This window comes from Miniopterus schreibersii (assembly GCF_964146895.1).
Source record: "Miniopterus schreibersii genome assembly, chromosome: 7".
Classification (NCBI taxonomy): Eukaryota; Metazoa; Chordata; class Mammalia; order Chiroptera; family Miniopteridae; genus Miniopterus; species Miniopterus schreibersii.
In genome coordinates this window covers 6,723,877-6,736,293 of record NC_138108.1, presented here as the reverse complement: position 1 = coordinate 6,736,293, position 12,417 = coordinate 6,723,877, and the positions used below count along the sequence as shown (strand labels likewise).

The window sequence follows — 12,417 nt, the reverse complement described above, 5'->3', positions numbered from 1 at the left end:
CTATAAGCAAGACCTCCTGTTAAGTAATGTGTTGAAGTTTGTTTCTTAAGTACTTTGGGAGGTCTAGTAAGAGGAAAGACATCCTGACAAACATCGGAGGTCGTTCATGCCACTGTACCTGGGCTCTGCTTGCATATTTTACTCACATCGCGGCTGCCTACCTTCACACCCGGGCTCCCAGGACGGCCCCAAGGTCCCTAAAGCAATGGCAAAAACACGCAAATCACATGGCAGTCGCAGAAACCAGAATGTGTCTTTGCTGACTGTCTCGGTTCCTCTTCAAATACCCTAATTTTAAAACACCCATGATGGGCTTCCTATCTCAGGGGGCTGCTTGTTAGCCCCCCCTCCAGGAGGGGCCCATGACTCTCAACAGACCCACACTGCTGAGAGCATGTGCTGATTCATCATGGCATGTTTTCTCAAAGGACCCACCTGTGCCTGACCCAAAATGGAAATGTTGCTTTTTTTGCTTTACTTAAATGTCAAATCCCAGTTTTTAGAGGGACAGCATGAGCGGGCTGTACTTACCGGTAACCCCGGCTCTCCTGGGTATCCCATTGGGCCTGCCGGTCCTCTACCACCCCTTGATCCCTAAACATGAGAAAAATCAGTGCATTTGTTACCAAAAACCATAATCATTCACAGCAAGAGCTGCATGTAATCCCAGGTGGATATAAACCTCCAGAGAAATCAGTCCCGACATCGCCTGCCTGAGCGGCTATCTTCACAGCGGCTCTGCCATGGCCCTGGGCACAGAGTCATGTGGCCGAGGTACCCAGCAGGTGTGACAGCTCCTACGTTAGCGTCAAATTAAACACCAGAGATCAACCCACTTACTTACAAATAAATTTTGTAATGGCAAAAGCAGAGAACAAAGAAACCTGTTACTAGCTACTCCTGATTTCATATATGCTATAACTTTGATATACAACAGGATGCCTTTCAATTATTAATATTAATTAGTATTAATATGAAAAGGAAGGCAGAAACTTGCTAAGGTTCCAGGTCAGCCTCATGGTGGGAGACCTGTGCAGTCACATAGGTTTCCTGCTCTGTGGTCACCCCCTTGACATTCTTAACACTTTTGAACAAGGGACCTACATGTTCATTGTGCACTGCGTGGGCCCCACACATTTTGTGGCCAGTCCTGCTGGGGTACAAACCAGTGGGGACAGTAGGCTATCTGAGATCACACAGAAGCACATGCCTGCTCAGACTTACTGGTAAGCCGGGAGGTCCTGGGTCTCCTCTGTCACCCTGCAATAACGACACATTGCTTTAGAAGAGCATCACCATGTCTTAACACACACGTGCTGTGAAAGCAGGCACACACACGGGAATTGTTTACACTAACGTGCAGTCTGTTCAGTTTTTCGGTGTCGAAAGACAACTGCGGCGGGCTCTGTGGAGGTGATCACGGGCTCCACTCTCAGGCCCGAATTCTGCTTCTACTCAGCCAGAGCCAGAGGAGGGTGCTGGAGTGGTGAGCACGCGCAATCGAGATGAGATTTTCTCTTTCCATTTAAAATGTTCCAAGCCCTCAGTCCAATGGTCCCGTTTCATCACAGTCTAACCGTCTCTGGTCTGGTACCAGACCCTGCCTCCCTTCCAGACCCGTTCCCTCGATCACCGGAGAGGGGACGGGAAGGGGACTGCGTGGGAATTCCCTCCCGCCTGCCCGTGCGGACCCACCGCCTTGCGACTCTGCCCCGAGGCTCCGCCTGCCCTAAAGAATCAAAGGGCAACATTCTCTCAAATGCAGACTTTTTTCTAAAATGTAAAATACAACATATCATAAAATATATGCTAGGAAGAAGTCTACATTAACTATTTTTAAGTGGACAGTTCTGTGGCATGAAGCACATTCTCACTATTGGGTAACCATCACCACCACCCATCTCAGAGCTTTGCCATCTTCCCCAACTGTACCCCTCAAATACTCACCCCCCATTCTTCTCCCCCAGCCCTTGGCAAAAACCTTTATATTCTCTGTCTCCATGAATCTGAGAATTCTAGGAGCCTCACATAAATGGAATCTCCCAATACTTGTCCTGTGACTGGCTTACTTCACTCAGCATAATGCCCTCAGGGTTTATCCATGTTGTAACACGTGTCAAAATTCCCTTTTTTAAAAAAATTTATTTTTGTTGTTGAAAGAATTACAGATGTCCCCATTTTTTCCCCATTGACCCCTTCTATCCCATATCCACCCTCCGCCCCAGGTTGTCACCACACTATTGTCTGTATCCATGGGTTATGCATTTATGCATATAAAAGAATGCCCTTCTTGTTAAAAACTAATATTCCATTGTATGTATGTACCACTTTCTGTTTACCTGTTCATCCCTCACTGGACACTTGGGCTGCCTGCATATTTTGGCTCTTGTGAGTAGTGCTGCTACATGAACTTATGTATGCAGATATCTGTTTTTGAGTCCCTCCTTTCATTTCTTTTGGTTATATACTCAGAAGTGGAATTGCTGGATTGTAGGTTAATTATGCATTTAATTTTCGGAGGAATCCCCATACCATCTTCCATAGCAGATGCACCATATGTGTTCCCACCAGCAATGCAGAGGGGCTCCGATTTCTCCACATAATTGCCAACACTTATTATTTTCCATTGTTTAAAATAATAACCATCCAAATGAGTGTGAAGTGGATATAGTTTCTCAAGACCATTTTTCTCTCCAGGGTTATTTAATACTCTCTCCTTAAGATGATGAATTCTCTATATCTATCTTCCCCTCTGTCTCACCTGTTCTCTCTTGCACAATTATAAAAAATACTCACCACAACTAATAATGTACAGCAAATTATAGTTTACAATATGCTGCAATGTAAGTTGTTATAACAGCTCATCAGCACTGAGAAGACGACAGGGTATTATTTTAATTTTCTTTCACGAATATGGAAAAAATTAGGCTCAGAGAGGCTCAGGGGTTACTTAAAGTCACAGTAGTATGTCGGGACTAGTTCACACCTTCTAATACACATGCTGGTTCCTAAAACAACCCTGCTTTTGATGCTAAGCTTATTAACAGATCATTTAAGCCATAAAGAAAAGCATAGTTTTTTCTGTCTAACAAGTATAAATAGACATAGAGGCCACAAGCAAATAATGTGAGCTCACTAAAGGGATCCCCACTCAGGTGTGCCCACTCCCAGCATCATGGAACTCAGGGCCTAGTAGGAGCAACCTAGAACTAGTCTTTTCTAACTGACAGAGACTATTCTACCTTACAACAAATGACCACGTCTTGAAAATGTACTGTTCTCTCTCCTCTTGATTATTCATAGTGATCTCCTCCTTGCCCATGGCCTCTCATAGTAGAGAGCTGAGGTGGTCATCCAAGAGTTTATCTATGAATATTTGTGTATCACTCTCTGCTAGAAACACAAAAGAGCTGAATTTACTAAGGATGGCGCTAAAAGATTCCTGAATTTTCCAGTTCAATAGTGATGACTTCTATTACACTGGAATGCAAGTTTTAATATTACATTTTCACTACCCAACTGGAATAATTTTTCTTCCCAGGGGACATCTGATAATGTCTGGGGATATTGTGTGGGTGGGGTTGCTATTGGCATCTAGTGGGTAGAAGCCAGAGGTACTGTTTCACATCCTATAATTTACAGGTCAGCCCTCACACAAATGATTGTCTGACCCCAAATGTCAATAGTGCCATGGCTGAGAAGCCCTGAAATAAGTGTATTCGTTGCAACTCTGCAAAAATAGCTAGGAGGTTACAGCCAGAACAACTAAGGCCAAGTGCCTTCACACAAGAAGAACGATGCCCTCCCAGCGGGTCAGGGTGATGAAAACCAGCGCTCAGGGATGTTTCAGAGGGAGCTTCCATCCATGTATTTCCCACATGGGTTTACCTATGTTGGAAAAAATTATTTTAAACCTACCGTGATCAGAATGCTTACCTGAATACCTTTAATGCCACCGAAAATGAACAGTGAATTTCCTTTCTCTCCTTTTTCCCCAGGAAGGCCCTGAAAATAAAATGTTCACTTAAGAGAGGAAGAAAGCATATTACTATTTCAGCATTTTATTTTCTATTTGAAATAGTACCAGTAAAATTATCATTATAGTCAGGTTGCACCAGTGGAGATTTCTTTAGTCTCTTAATTATCATTATCACTCATTATATATGGTTCTCATATATAGTCATTAATAGTCAGTTAAAATCTATTAAGAAATCTCCAAAGACAGAACATCTGCTAATATAGTTCTATTATGAATATATGATATATATTTATGTAGCTTATATATAACACATATAATATACACTAATATATTGATATATATTTATTAATTATTTAGCAGGGAAATTGAATTTTCCTTCACAACATAATGCACATGTACTGTTCTTACAAGTAGACAGTTTTGCAGTTGTCAATAATATGCTGTAGAAACAGTTGTTTAAAAATTTTTATCCATTTCACTATTTATATTTAAAATAGAGCCTATGATCCTTTATAAGATTAACTTTTAAAAATCAGCATGTTCCTTTTGTAAGTTTTTTGTATGTTAGCTGCACATTTATTTAGGGTAATTTTTTAAAAGTGAATGAAATACCTGTGTGTTCCTTCCCCCCCAAAGTTTTCCCACTTAATATCTTAATACCTTACTTAATATATTAATATATCTTAACTGCGTTACCACCTAAAAATTTTAACCATTTTCATATATCAAGCTCCTGCAAAGGACACACAGGTGTCAAAGTTAATCCTCTTGGAAGGTGCCTGACTCTGCTTCCAATGGTTTAGTGGTAAGTTCCATCAACAGCCCCCTTGAGCCATCAGATGGCCTACGCAGGCAGTCCTTGCCTCGCACAGTTTCAACATGCATGGATTTCAGTCCCATGGTGAGTAAAATAGCACCAGTCCTCCAACTAAGCGGTTCAAATTTCAGTTACCACTGTGCATGAACTGAGTAACTGCGTGGAGCACAAACTTCACTGCCAGCTCGTCGGTCCACAGATCACGCCCCCGTGACTGATGGGACTCATGATCACTCACTGATCACATCACTCTGCTCAAAGTCTGTCTGTGGCTGGTCACTGCACATCTGTTACCTCACACACACACACACACACACGAGCACACACGCACATGCACACACATACATGCACACGCATGCGCGCACACAGGCCTGCAGTGAACCCTGAACGATAAACAGTATAAGCTCTGATCCCTGTGACGACAGCCGGGAGCATCTCAATGGAACATCAATGGGTCCTATCGCTTCCTTCCTTAAAACCACCCAAAGCTTTCTTAGGGCATGGAAAAGAAAGCCCAGCTTCCTTCCACAGCCTACAAGACCCCAGGTGTCCTAGGCCCTGCCCACCGATCGTGCCTCATCCTCGATGCCCCACTTGGTCACCCTGCTCCCACACTCTTGGATTAACTCCATTTCTTGAACTCATCAAGCCTGTTCCCACTGTGGGGCCCTTCACTTCAGATTCCCATTAGGATGAGCTACGGGCATCTTACTGGGGGGCCTTCGAGACCAGGAGCTCCTCTTTCTCCTGGAAACCCTGGATCACCTCTTGAGCCATTGCAGCCATCCTTGCCAGGTTTGCCTCTGAATCCAGGAGGCCCTGGGTGCCCCTACAGGAAACAAAATGAGAGGTGAAGCTTTTTTTTTTTTTTTTGTAAGAATACTATAAGACAAAGATTATGCAATACGGGGACCCCAATTAAGGCAACTGTGACTCATATACTGCTTAATTTTGTGAAACTTCCCCATGCACAGTGCTACGTAGCATAGTAAAAATCAACAGATAAATTCTAACATACCCCCAATTTAAATTCATTCAGTTTGGAGTATTCTGGGAGATTTGGGAGGAAACCTTCCTTTAAATCCTTAGAAAGATTCTAATGAAGAGTAGAACTCCCCAAATACCTCTCCCTTCTTTCATTTGGTTTTCTTATTAGAAACAAGAGTCTTAAACCCACTTCCAAACTTAGGGCTCATCAACAAGTAAAAACTGTCATTGTGAGTATGCATTTATTTCCAGAACATCGTACTTGACGAGTGTAACTAGCTCATATTTTGGAATGTTTTTTTCTAACCTATTTGAAAAGCCTTGCTATTCGAGTAAAGTGTTTTAGTATTGGAGTTATTCCACAAAATCAGAGGAAATAAAGAAGAGTTTGGCATATGTATATATATATATTTTTTGCACATGCCATTCTATGGAGTGTTTCTTCTTTCTTGAAAAATGTGGAGAAAATTTAGGGATACTTACAGGTATACCATCCAAACCTGGAAATCCAGGAACACCAGTGGGACCCTAAAATTCCAGACAATAAAACAGAGTTATAAAAGTTACTAAGTTATTAGACTAACAAGTTGATTTACTTGAAAACATAATTAATGCTCTTTTTTTTTAACCCTTAGCAGTCACTGTTACTTATTTTTACATGAGCTTAAACACTAACATTTAAGAATCAACCTTCTGTACTTTTTTTGTACTAAGGAAGCAAACTTGGCAGAAAACATCCAACACCCTGCAAGCTGGGAATTCAACTTCTCAGAATCTATCAATCCTGGAGAAACAAGCTCTTAAATGTGGGCACAGGTAATTCATAGGCTACTTTTCTCACACCTGCTCTACAGAGATTTAGGATAAGATCTCGAATTCTCATCCACAAGGAAGAAACTATAGTTTTTTAATCCATTCTACAGCATATTAAATGGTATTTTTAAAGAAATACGTTCCATCAACATAAATTGATATGCAATGATCTTTAAGCCACATGGCTGAGTCAAAAAAGAGAAATGCCCAGCATGGTACATATAATATCATTTAGGGTGTGTGTTTTTTAAAGCCATGAACCAATACAGCTCCCCACTGGGCACAGTCATGCATTTAAGTGCATAGAAAAGATTAGAGGAACATGCTCCTCCAGAGGGGTTAGGAAGGGGGGCTGGTGAGGGAGAGGAGTTCAGGCTTAATTTATTACAAGGGGCAAGGAGGTGCTGGAGAATGGGTAATATACCCTTTCCCTTAATAAGGGGTTTACCTTATCTCCTCTATCGCCTGCTGCTCCGGGAGGGCCACTGTCCCCTCTCATCCCTTTCGCTCCTGGGATTCCAGTGGGTCCTGGAGGTCCCAGCGGTCCAATAGGGCCCTGTGGCCCTGGTGGTCCTGGGTGACCCTAAGAAAGAAGATTTAAAGGGAGGTGGGCTGATTCTTAAGTGATGTCTCCTAACGCAAATATATGGCCACTTCGGCTTGCAGAAGATTGAAAGAGCAGAGGCGGAGCAAATTCTGATACAGAAACAAAAATGTCAGTTCATCGCGAAAAGCAGCAGGAAGGCTGCTTTTTTCAATCCAGATGCAAGCGGCGTGATAAACTGGAACTACCACGTGTACACACACTTATCCATAAACTGATAATAGGTCTCTTACTATTTTCATTCTGTCAGTGACATTTATAAACCTTGAGCTGTGTGGTGAAGCCAGGAACTTAAAAAAATTAGTCTTATTACCATGATATTAGCGATAAGAGGCAGGGGCAGGGGGAAAAGGGCACCACGTGTCGTTTCCTTCAAATGGCTAATGATTCCCCTGCCCTTAAGGGGAAAACGGTTTTCTAAGCTGCTTCTACTTCATTTCTTAGACGTGCGCAGTAGGCCCTGGGTCACGTTATATCTACACCATCTGACTCTCTGTGAATGAAGAGCTCGCCTCTTACTCGGGGGTAGAAGTTCCACGAGCTGGGCTCTGCCCTGCCCCTGCCGTGGGGACATTGCTCCCTCTGCCTGCTCTGCACCGAGCGAGGCGGCGGGTCCGCCGGGGGCGCGTTCAGGTCCTGCCCCCGAGCAGCAGCCGCAGGCCGCGCTCCGTCTACCCGGAGGAAGGAGCCTGGCCTCGAGGAGCACCCGCTCTTGCCCGCCCGCCCGTGACCTGCTCCCCTCTCCGTCCCGGGCCCTTCATCATCATCACATTTTCTGAGTATCCATAAAATTACTAAAAGCTTAGAATTTTCGAGGAAGTTTAAATGTATAAGTATGTGTTACAAAAAAAGACAGCAATTAAGTATAAAATGTAATTACATGGGCACAAACCATGTAGGGGCATTTGGAAGGCAAATCACTTTTCCGTAGGTCGTGCAAAAATTCTAAACTCCAGTCTCAAAGCAAGACTAAATAGAGACTTCAGCTGACCTTTCCTATCTATGCTAATTAATCTTACTTCGTTACTTAATTAACAGAAGTTAAAAGTTCCCATTTTTCCTGAACGCAGGGCTCAGGAAATAACAGCTTTTTGTCGGGTTTAGGAACGGCCTTTGGGTCTTCCACGTAATTAACTTATACCGAAGCTCCTCCGTTATCCCTGTGAATGCTGTTATTAGGAACAAGGACATGCACGTGTCAGCAAACCGGCAGCTGAGAAAGGGCCATCAGCCGGCTAGGGCCCCCCCAGTGGGATTCATTCTCAACGCCCACGGCCAAATCCCGTGGGCCAGTGGCACTTTGGAGGGAAGAGAGGAGAGAAAGTTTCACCCAGTGTAAGAATCACGGCGCTCCCTGCAGTGCAGCAGCTGTCCTGACCTGAGCGAGCCGTCTAACACGCTTCCACGGAGAAACAAGTCAGGAGGGGGGTCAGCACTGTTACCCTCTTCCTCCGCCTCCTCCCTCCTCCCTGCCCCTGGTCTGTCACACGGACCTCCTAGCCATTTCTGAGCAAGCTCTGTTCCTTCACAGACTGCGGGGTCCTGTCCCAGAAGTGTCCCTCCACCCCCCCAAGTCATCTGTCAGTGCCCCCGGGAAAGGCTCCCCGATCTCCGGCCCTCCCCCAGCACCCCCTTCAGAATCGGACGCCTGTCCACGCTGTCCCTGCAGTGACACTTCTCACCTGTTCCGGGGGTCACCTATCTTCCCAACCCCATACCCACCGGACCCCGAGCTCCTGGAGGGCAGAGTCGAAGCGCCCAAGGCCATGATGGTGAGAAAAGCAGAGAACAATTAATACGTAATAAAGCAACACGGGCAGACCCCACCCACCCGCCTAAGGGACGTCCGTGGAACAGGAAAGGGAGCTGCTTTCTCGTGTCTCTGAACAGCCGCCCCCGGAGCCTTGGCTGAGGGTAGTTGTGGAAACCTGTGCCGATGGTGATGGTGATGATGATGGCTCCGCCCCCCAGCAAGCACAGCCCCAGCCCCACCAGGAGCAAGGGCCCTGAATGCAGCGATGCCGGTGTCCTTTGTTGTTGAAATAGACCAGGGGCCTTCTTACGCCTTCGTTTCAACCACATTAAAAGGCAAGTACAACCCCTACTTTGCAACTGGAAAAAAGACCATAAAACACTAAATTTTCAATTTCAGTGGCCCTTGGAAGACTTCGTTGTTTGTTTTATGTTTAGTGCTTTTTTCCCATATTAAGAGGTATTTTATTATAGAATAAAAATTTTAAGTACATTCAACCTTGTACAACAGTATTAAATCTGCCAGAAAGCTGTTCATGAAAATTTCCCAAATACAAGTCTTCAAAATACTCACTGCTAGTTCACCCAACTTGAGTAAATAATTTATCTCAGCCATGGAGACAATAATTCCATTTCATTAAATTATTTCACATAAAAGAAGGGGTCAGTCAAAAACCAACTGTGGTTACTGTTTTATTGGGCTATAAGAGTATTAACTTAAGGATAAATAGGAGTAAGAAGCAGGCCCATAATAGGCATTTCTAAAACAAGAGAATCATTAAATAACCACAGAATTTTTAAATTGTTTTTAAAGAAATATTCTGCTCCTAACCATGCCCCCTGCACCCACGAACAGTAATGTGATATCCCCGGGATTCAATCCAACGAAAGGAAAACACCCAGTGGAATGACTGTCTGTCCACATTGGGTGTCCTGATTTTTTTTTTCTACTTTGTGCACAAAATAGCCTCTGTGGTTTACGATTTTCAGGGAGAGGCAGTGAAGTCAGAAAACACATCCGCTGCCTCCAGAAACAATTGGCTGAGGAAATTGGCGTATACCACGTGATGCCACCAGGCCATCCTTCTTTCTACTAAAAGGCCAGGCTGACACTGAGTCATCAGACCCATATAGGCCTCCCTGCTGCGGCTACAGCGGCGCTGGGCTCTGGGGCCAGCTGTGCAAAGAGAAGACAAAGGCCATCCAGGTGGACAGAGTCGCAAGCCTGCGCGACTCTCTGAGGCCAGAGCCTCCCTTCGGGACTCTGCCCCAGGTGGATCGGCTGTAAGATGCATCTCTGGGGAAGGGCTCAGATCCAGTGATTTTTGTTTCACAACTTGGCAGACGAGACCCACAGATAAGAGAATATGTACGTTTTTTAAAACTAAATCTTCCATCAGGTTTTTGGGCCGCCACCGATCGGCTCGTCCCCGGGGACCAAATGCTGTCCCCACACACCTCGGCCACGGCCTTGCACCGTATCAGTTCTACACGTGCACTCAAGGAAGGCTGAATCAATGAAGACCCTTATCATTAAAATGAACAGAGAGGCATTCGGCGGCACCCCTCCCGCTTCTCTTAACGGTTGGATGTAATTCAAACATGAAGTCACTAGGTGACACTACAACATCATTTAAACCCTCCTAAAGACTGCGCGGCAAGAAGCTGGGGCCTCCGGTGTCCTCCCCTATCACAGGGAGGCCAAGGGAAGGGGTAATAAAAATAACAAAAAGGTGCTACTCGAAGGTTAGCCCGTGCAAGGAGACTAAAGGGCGGTGGCAGGCGTTTTCTGGTACCTGAAGTTCCCTCACTGGCGAGGGAAGAGGCTGGTCAGGTCAGCCTGGAGTGACAGTGGCCCGGGCTCTTCAGCGCGCGCAGTGGAAGGCGCACCGCTGGGCACCAGAGGCATGGCCTTGCCGCTGGACACTCGGCTCGCCCTTGGGCCGGGTCACTGAGGAGCGCTTTTCCCGTTTTTAAAAATGGCTCGGAATCAGCCCAACGTCGCACACCAGCTCTGGGGACCTCAGGGGGCAATGTGGAGAGGTCGTGGTCGGCTCCGAGGAGCCAGGAGCCAGCTGACTGTCCTCCGGCATCCCTGCCACCCCTGCCCTCTCGGTGTTTTCTCCTCCCTGTGTCTTCTGTGCTGTTCCCCTTCCCCCTGGTGGCGGGGGTCCCCCTGAAGCTCCCTGGGGCTGCCCTGGCCTCTCCTCCCCTCACTTTCTCTTCCACAAACTCATCTCTCTCCAGGGGGCCCATGGCATCCAACTCTGAGTGATCACTCCATTTCCCTTCTGAGCCCAGGCGCCTCTTTCTGAGTCCTGTCACTTATCCAAATGACCTCGAACTCCAGGAATCCAAATCTGGACTCGTGGACTCCCGATCATCCCCCCAAATGTGCTTGTCAGCCACACACCACTGTGCACGCAGCTGCTCACACCTCGTCGGAGTCCCGGGCACCTCCACAGCCTACCTCGTCGAACTGTCCCACACAGAGTCCCCCTCTCCTTCCCACCAATTCTGCCTCCCAAATATTCCCGACACCCACCCACTTCCCCCCGCTCCACACTCAACCCCAGCTAAGCCAGCACGACCTCCCACCTGGAGCAGACTCCCAACAAGATTTCCCTAATATTGTTGCCCCCCCACACTTGCTCTCCAAACAGCGGCCAGAATGATCTTCTTACCACATACATTCAACCTGCCTCCAGTCTTCTTAAAATCTTCCCCATCCTCCCTAATCATCCAGGGTAGTCTAGATCTGCTTTCCCAACTGCATCTCACGCCACTTGCTCCCTCACACTCTGATCAAAACTTTGTGTCCACCTTGTGGTCCCTCAAGCATGCCAGCCTGTCCCCTTCCCATGCCAGGGCCCAAGTAGAGGCCGTTCTCTCTGCCCAAACACTTGTAGCTGGTTGAATGGTGGCCACAAAAAGATATGGTCTCAGCCTGATCCCCAGAACCTGTGGATATCCCCTTAGACGCAAAAGATGTGATAAAGTTAAGGATCTTGAGATGAAGAGTTTACCCTGGATTATCTGGATGGGCCCTAAAGGCCATCATATGAATCCTGATAGGAGGGACACAGGTGAATTTGGATACAGACACATAGAGGAGAAGGTGTCATAAAGAGCAAGGCAGAGACTGGAGTGACGCGGCCACAAGCTAAGGAATGCTGGCAGCCACCAGAAGCTAGAAGAGGCAAGGAAACCATTCCCCCCTATTGCCTATGGAGGGAGTATGGCAATGCCCTTGCCTCTGGACTTCTGCCCCCTACATCTTACGAATAAATACATTTCTGTTGTTTTAAGCCATCAAGTATGTGATAATTTAAGACAGCCCTAGGAACTAACAGGACATCCTTCTTTCAGGCTGACTCCACCAGGTCCAAGCTGAAGTGTTAACTCATAGCCCCCTTGCCCCATCCCACCCCACACATGCTCCCGTGCAAGACCAAGTTAGGGCAC

The 12,417-nt window shown here is 46.1% G+C and overlaps 1 protein-coding gene across 1 annotated transcript in view; it reads right to left on the bottom strand.

The window, feature by feature from the left end:
• The window catches only part of COL4A4 (collagen type IV alpha 4 chain), an 89,870-nt gene that overhangs the window by 57,929 nt on the left and 19,524 nt on the right, over positions 1-12,417 (bottom strand). The window contains exons 5-11 of the mRNA XM_081141912.1: positions 7,045-7,179; positions 6,267-6,311; positions 5,509-5,625; positions 3,937-4,005; positions 1,225-1,260; positions 532-594; positions 162-197 (exon numbers count right to left, since the gene is read on the bottom strand). Of these exons, the coding sequence (XP_080998038.1) occupies positions 162-197; positions 532-594; positions 1,225-1,260; positions 3,937-4,005; positions 5,509-5,625; positions 6,267-6,311; positions 7,045-7,179 (501 nt within the window). The remainder of the gene's footprint in view (positions 1-161; positions 198-531; positions 595-1,224; positions 1,261-3,936; positions 4,006-5,508; positions 5,626-6,266; positions 6,312-7,044; positions 7,180-12,417) is intronic.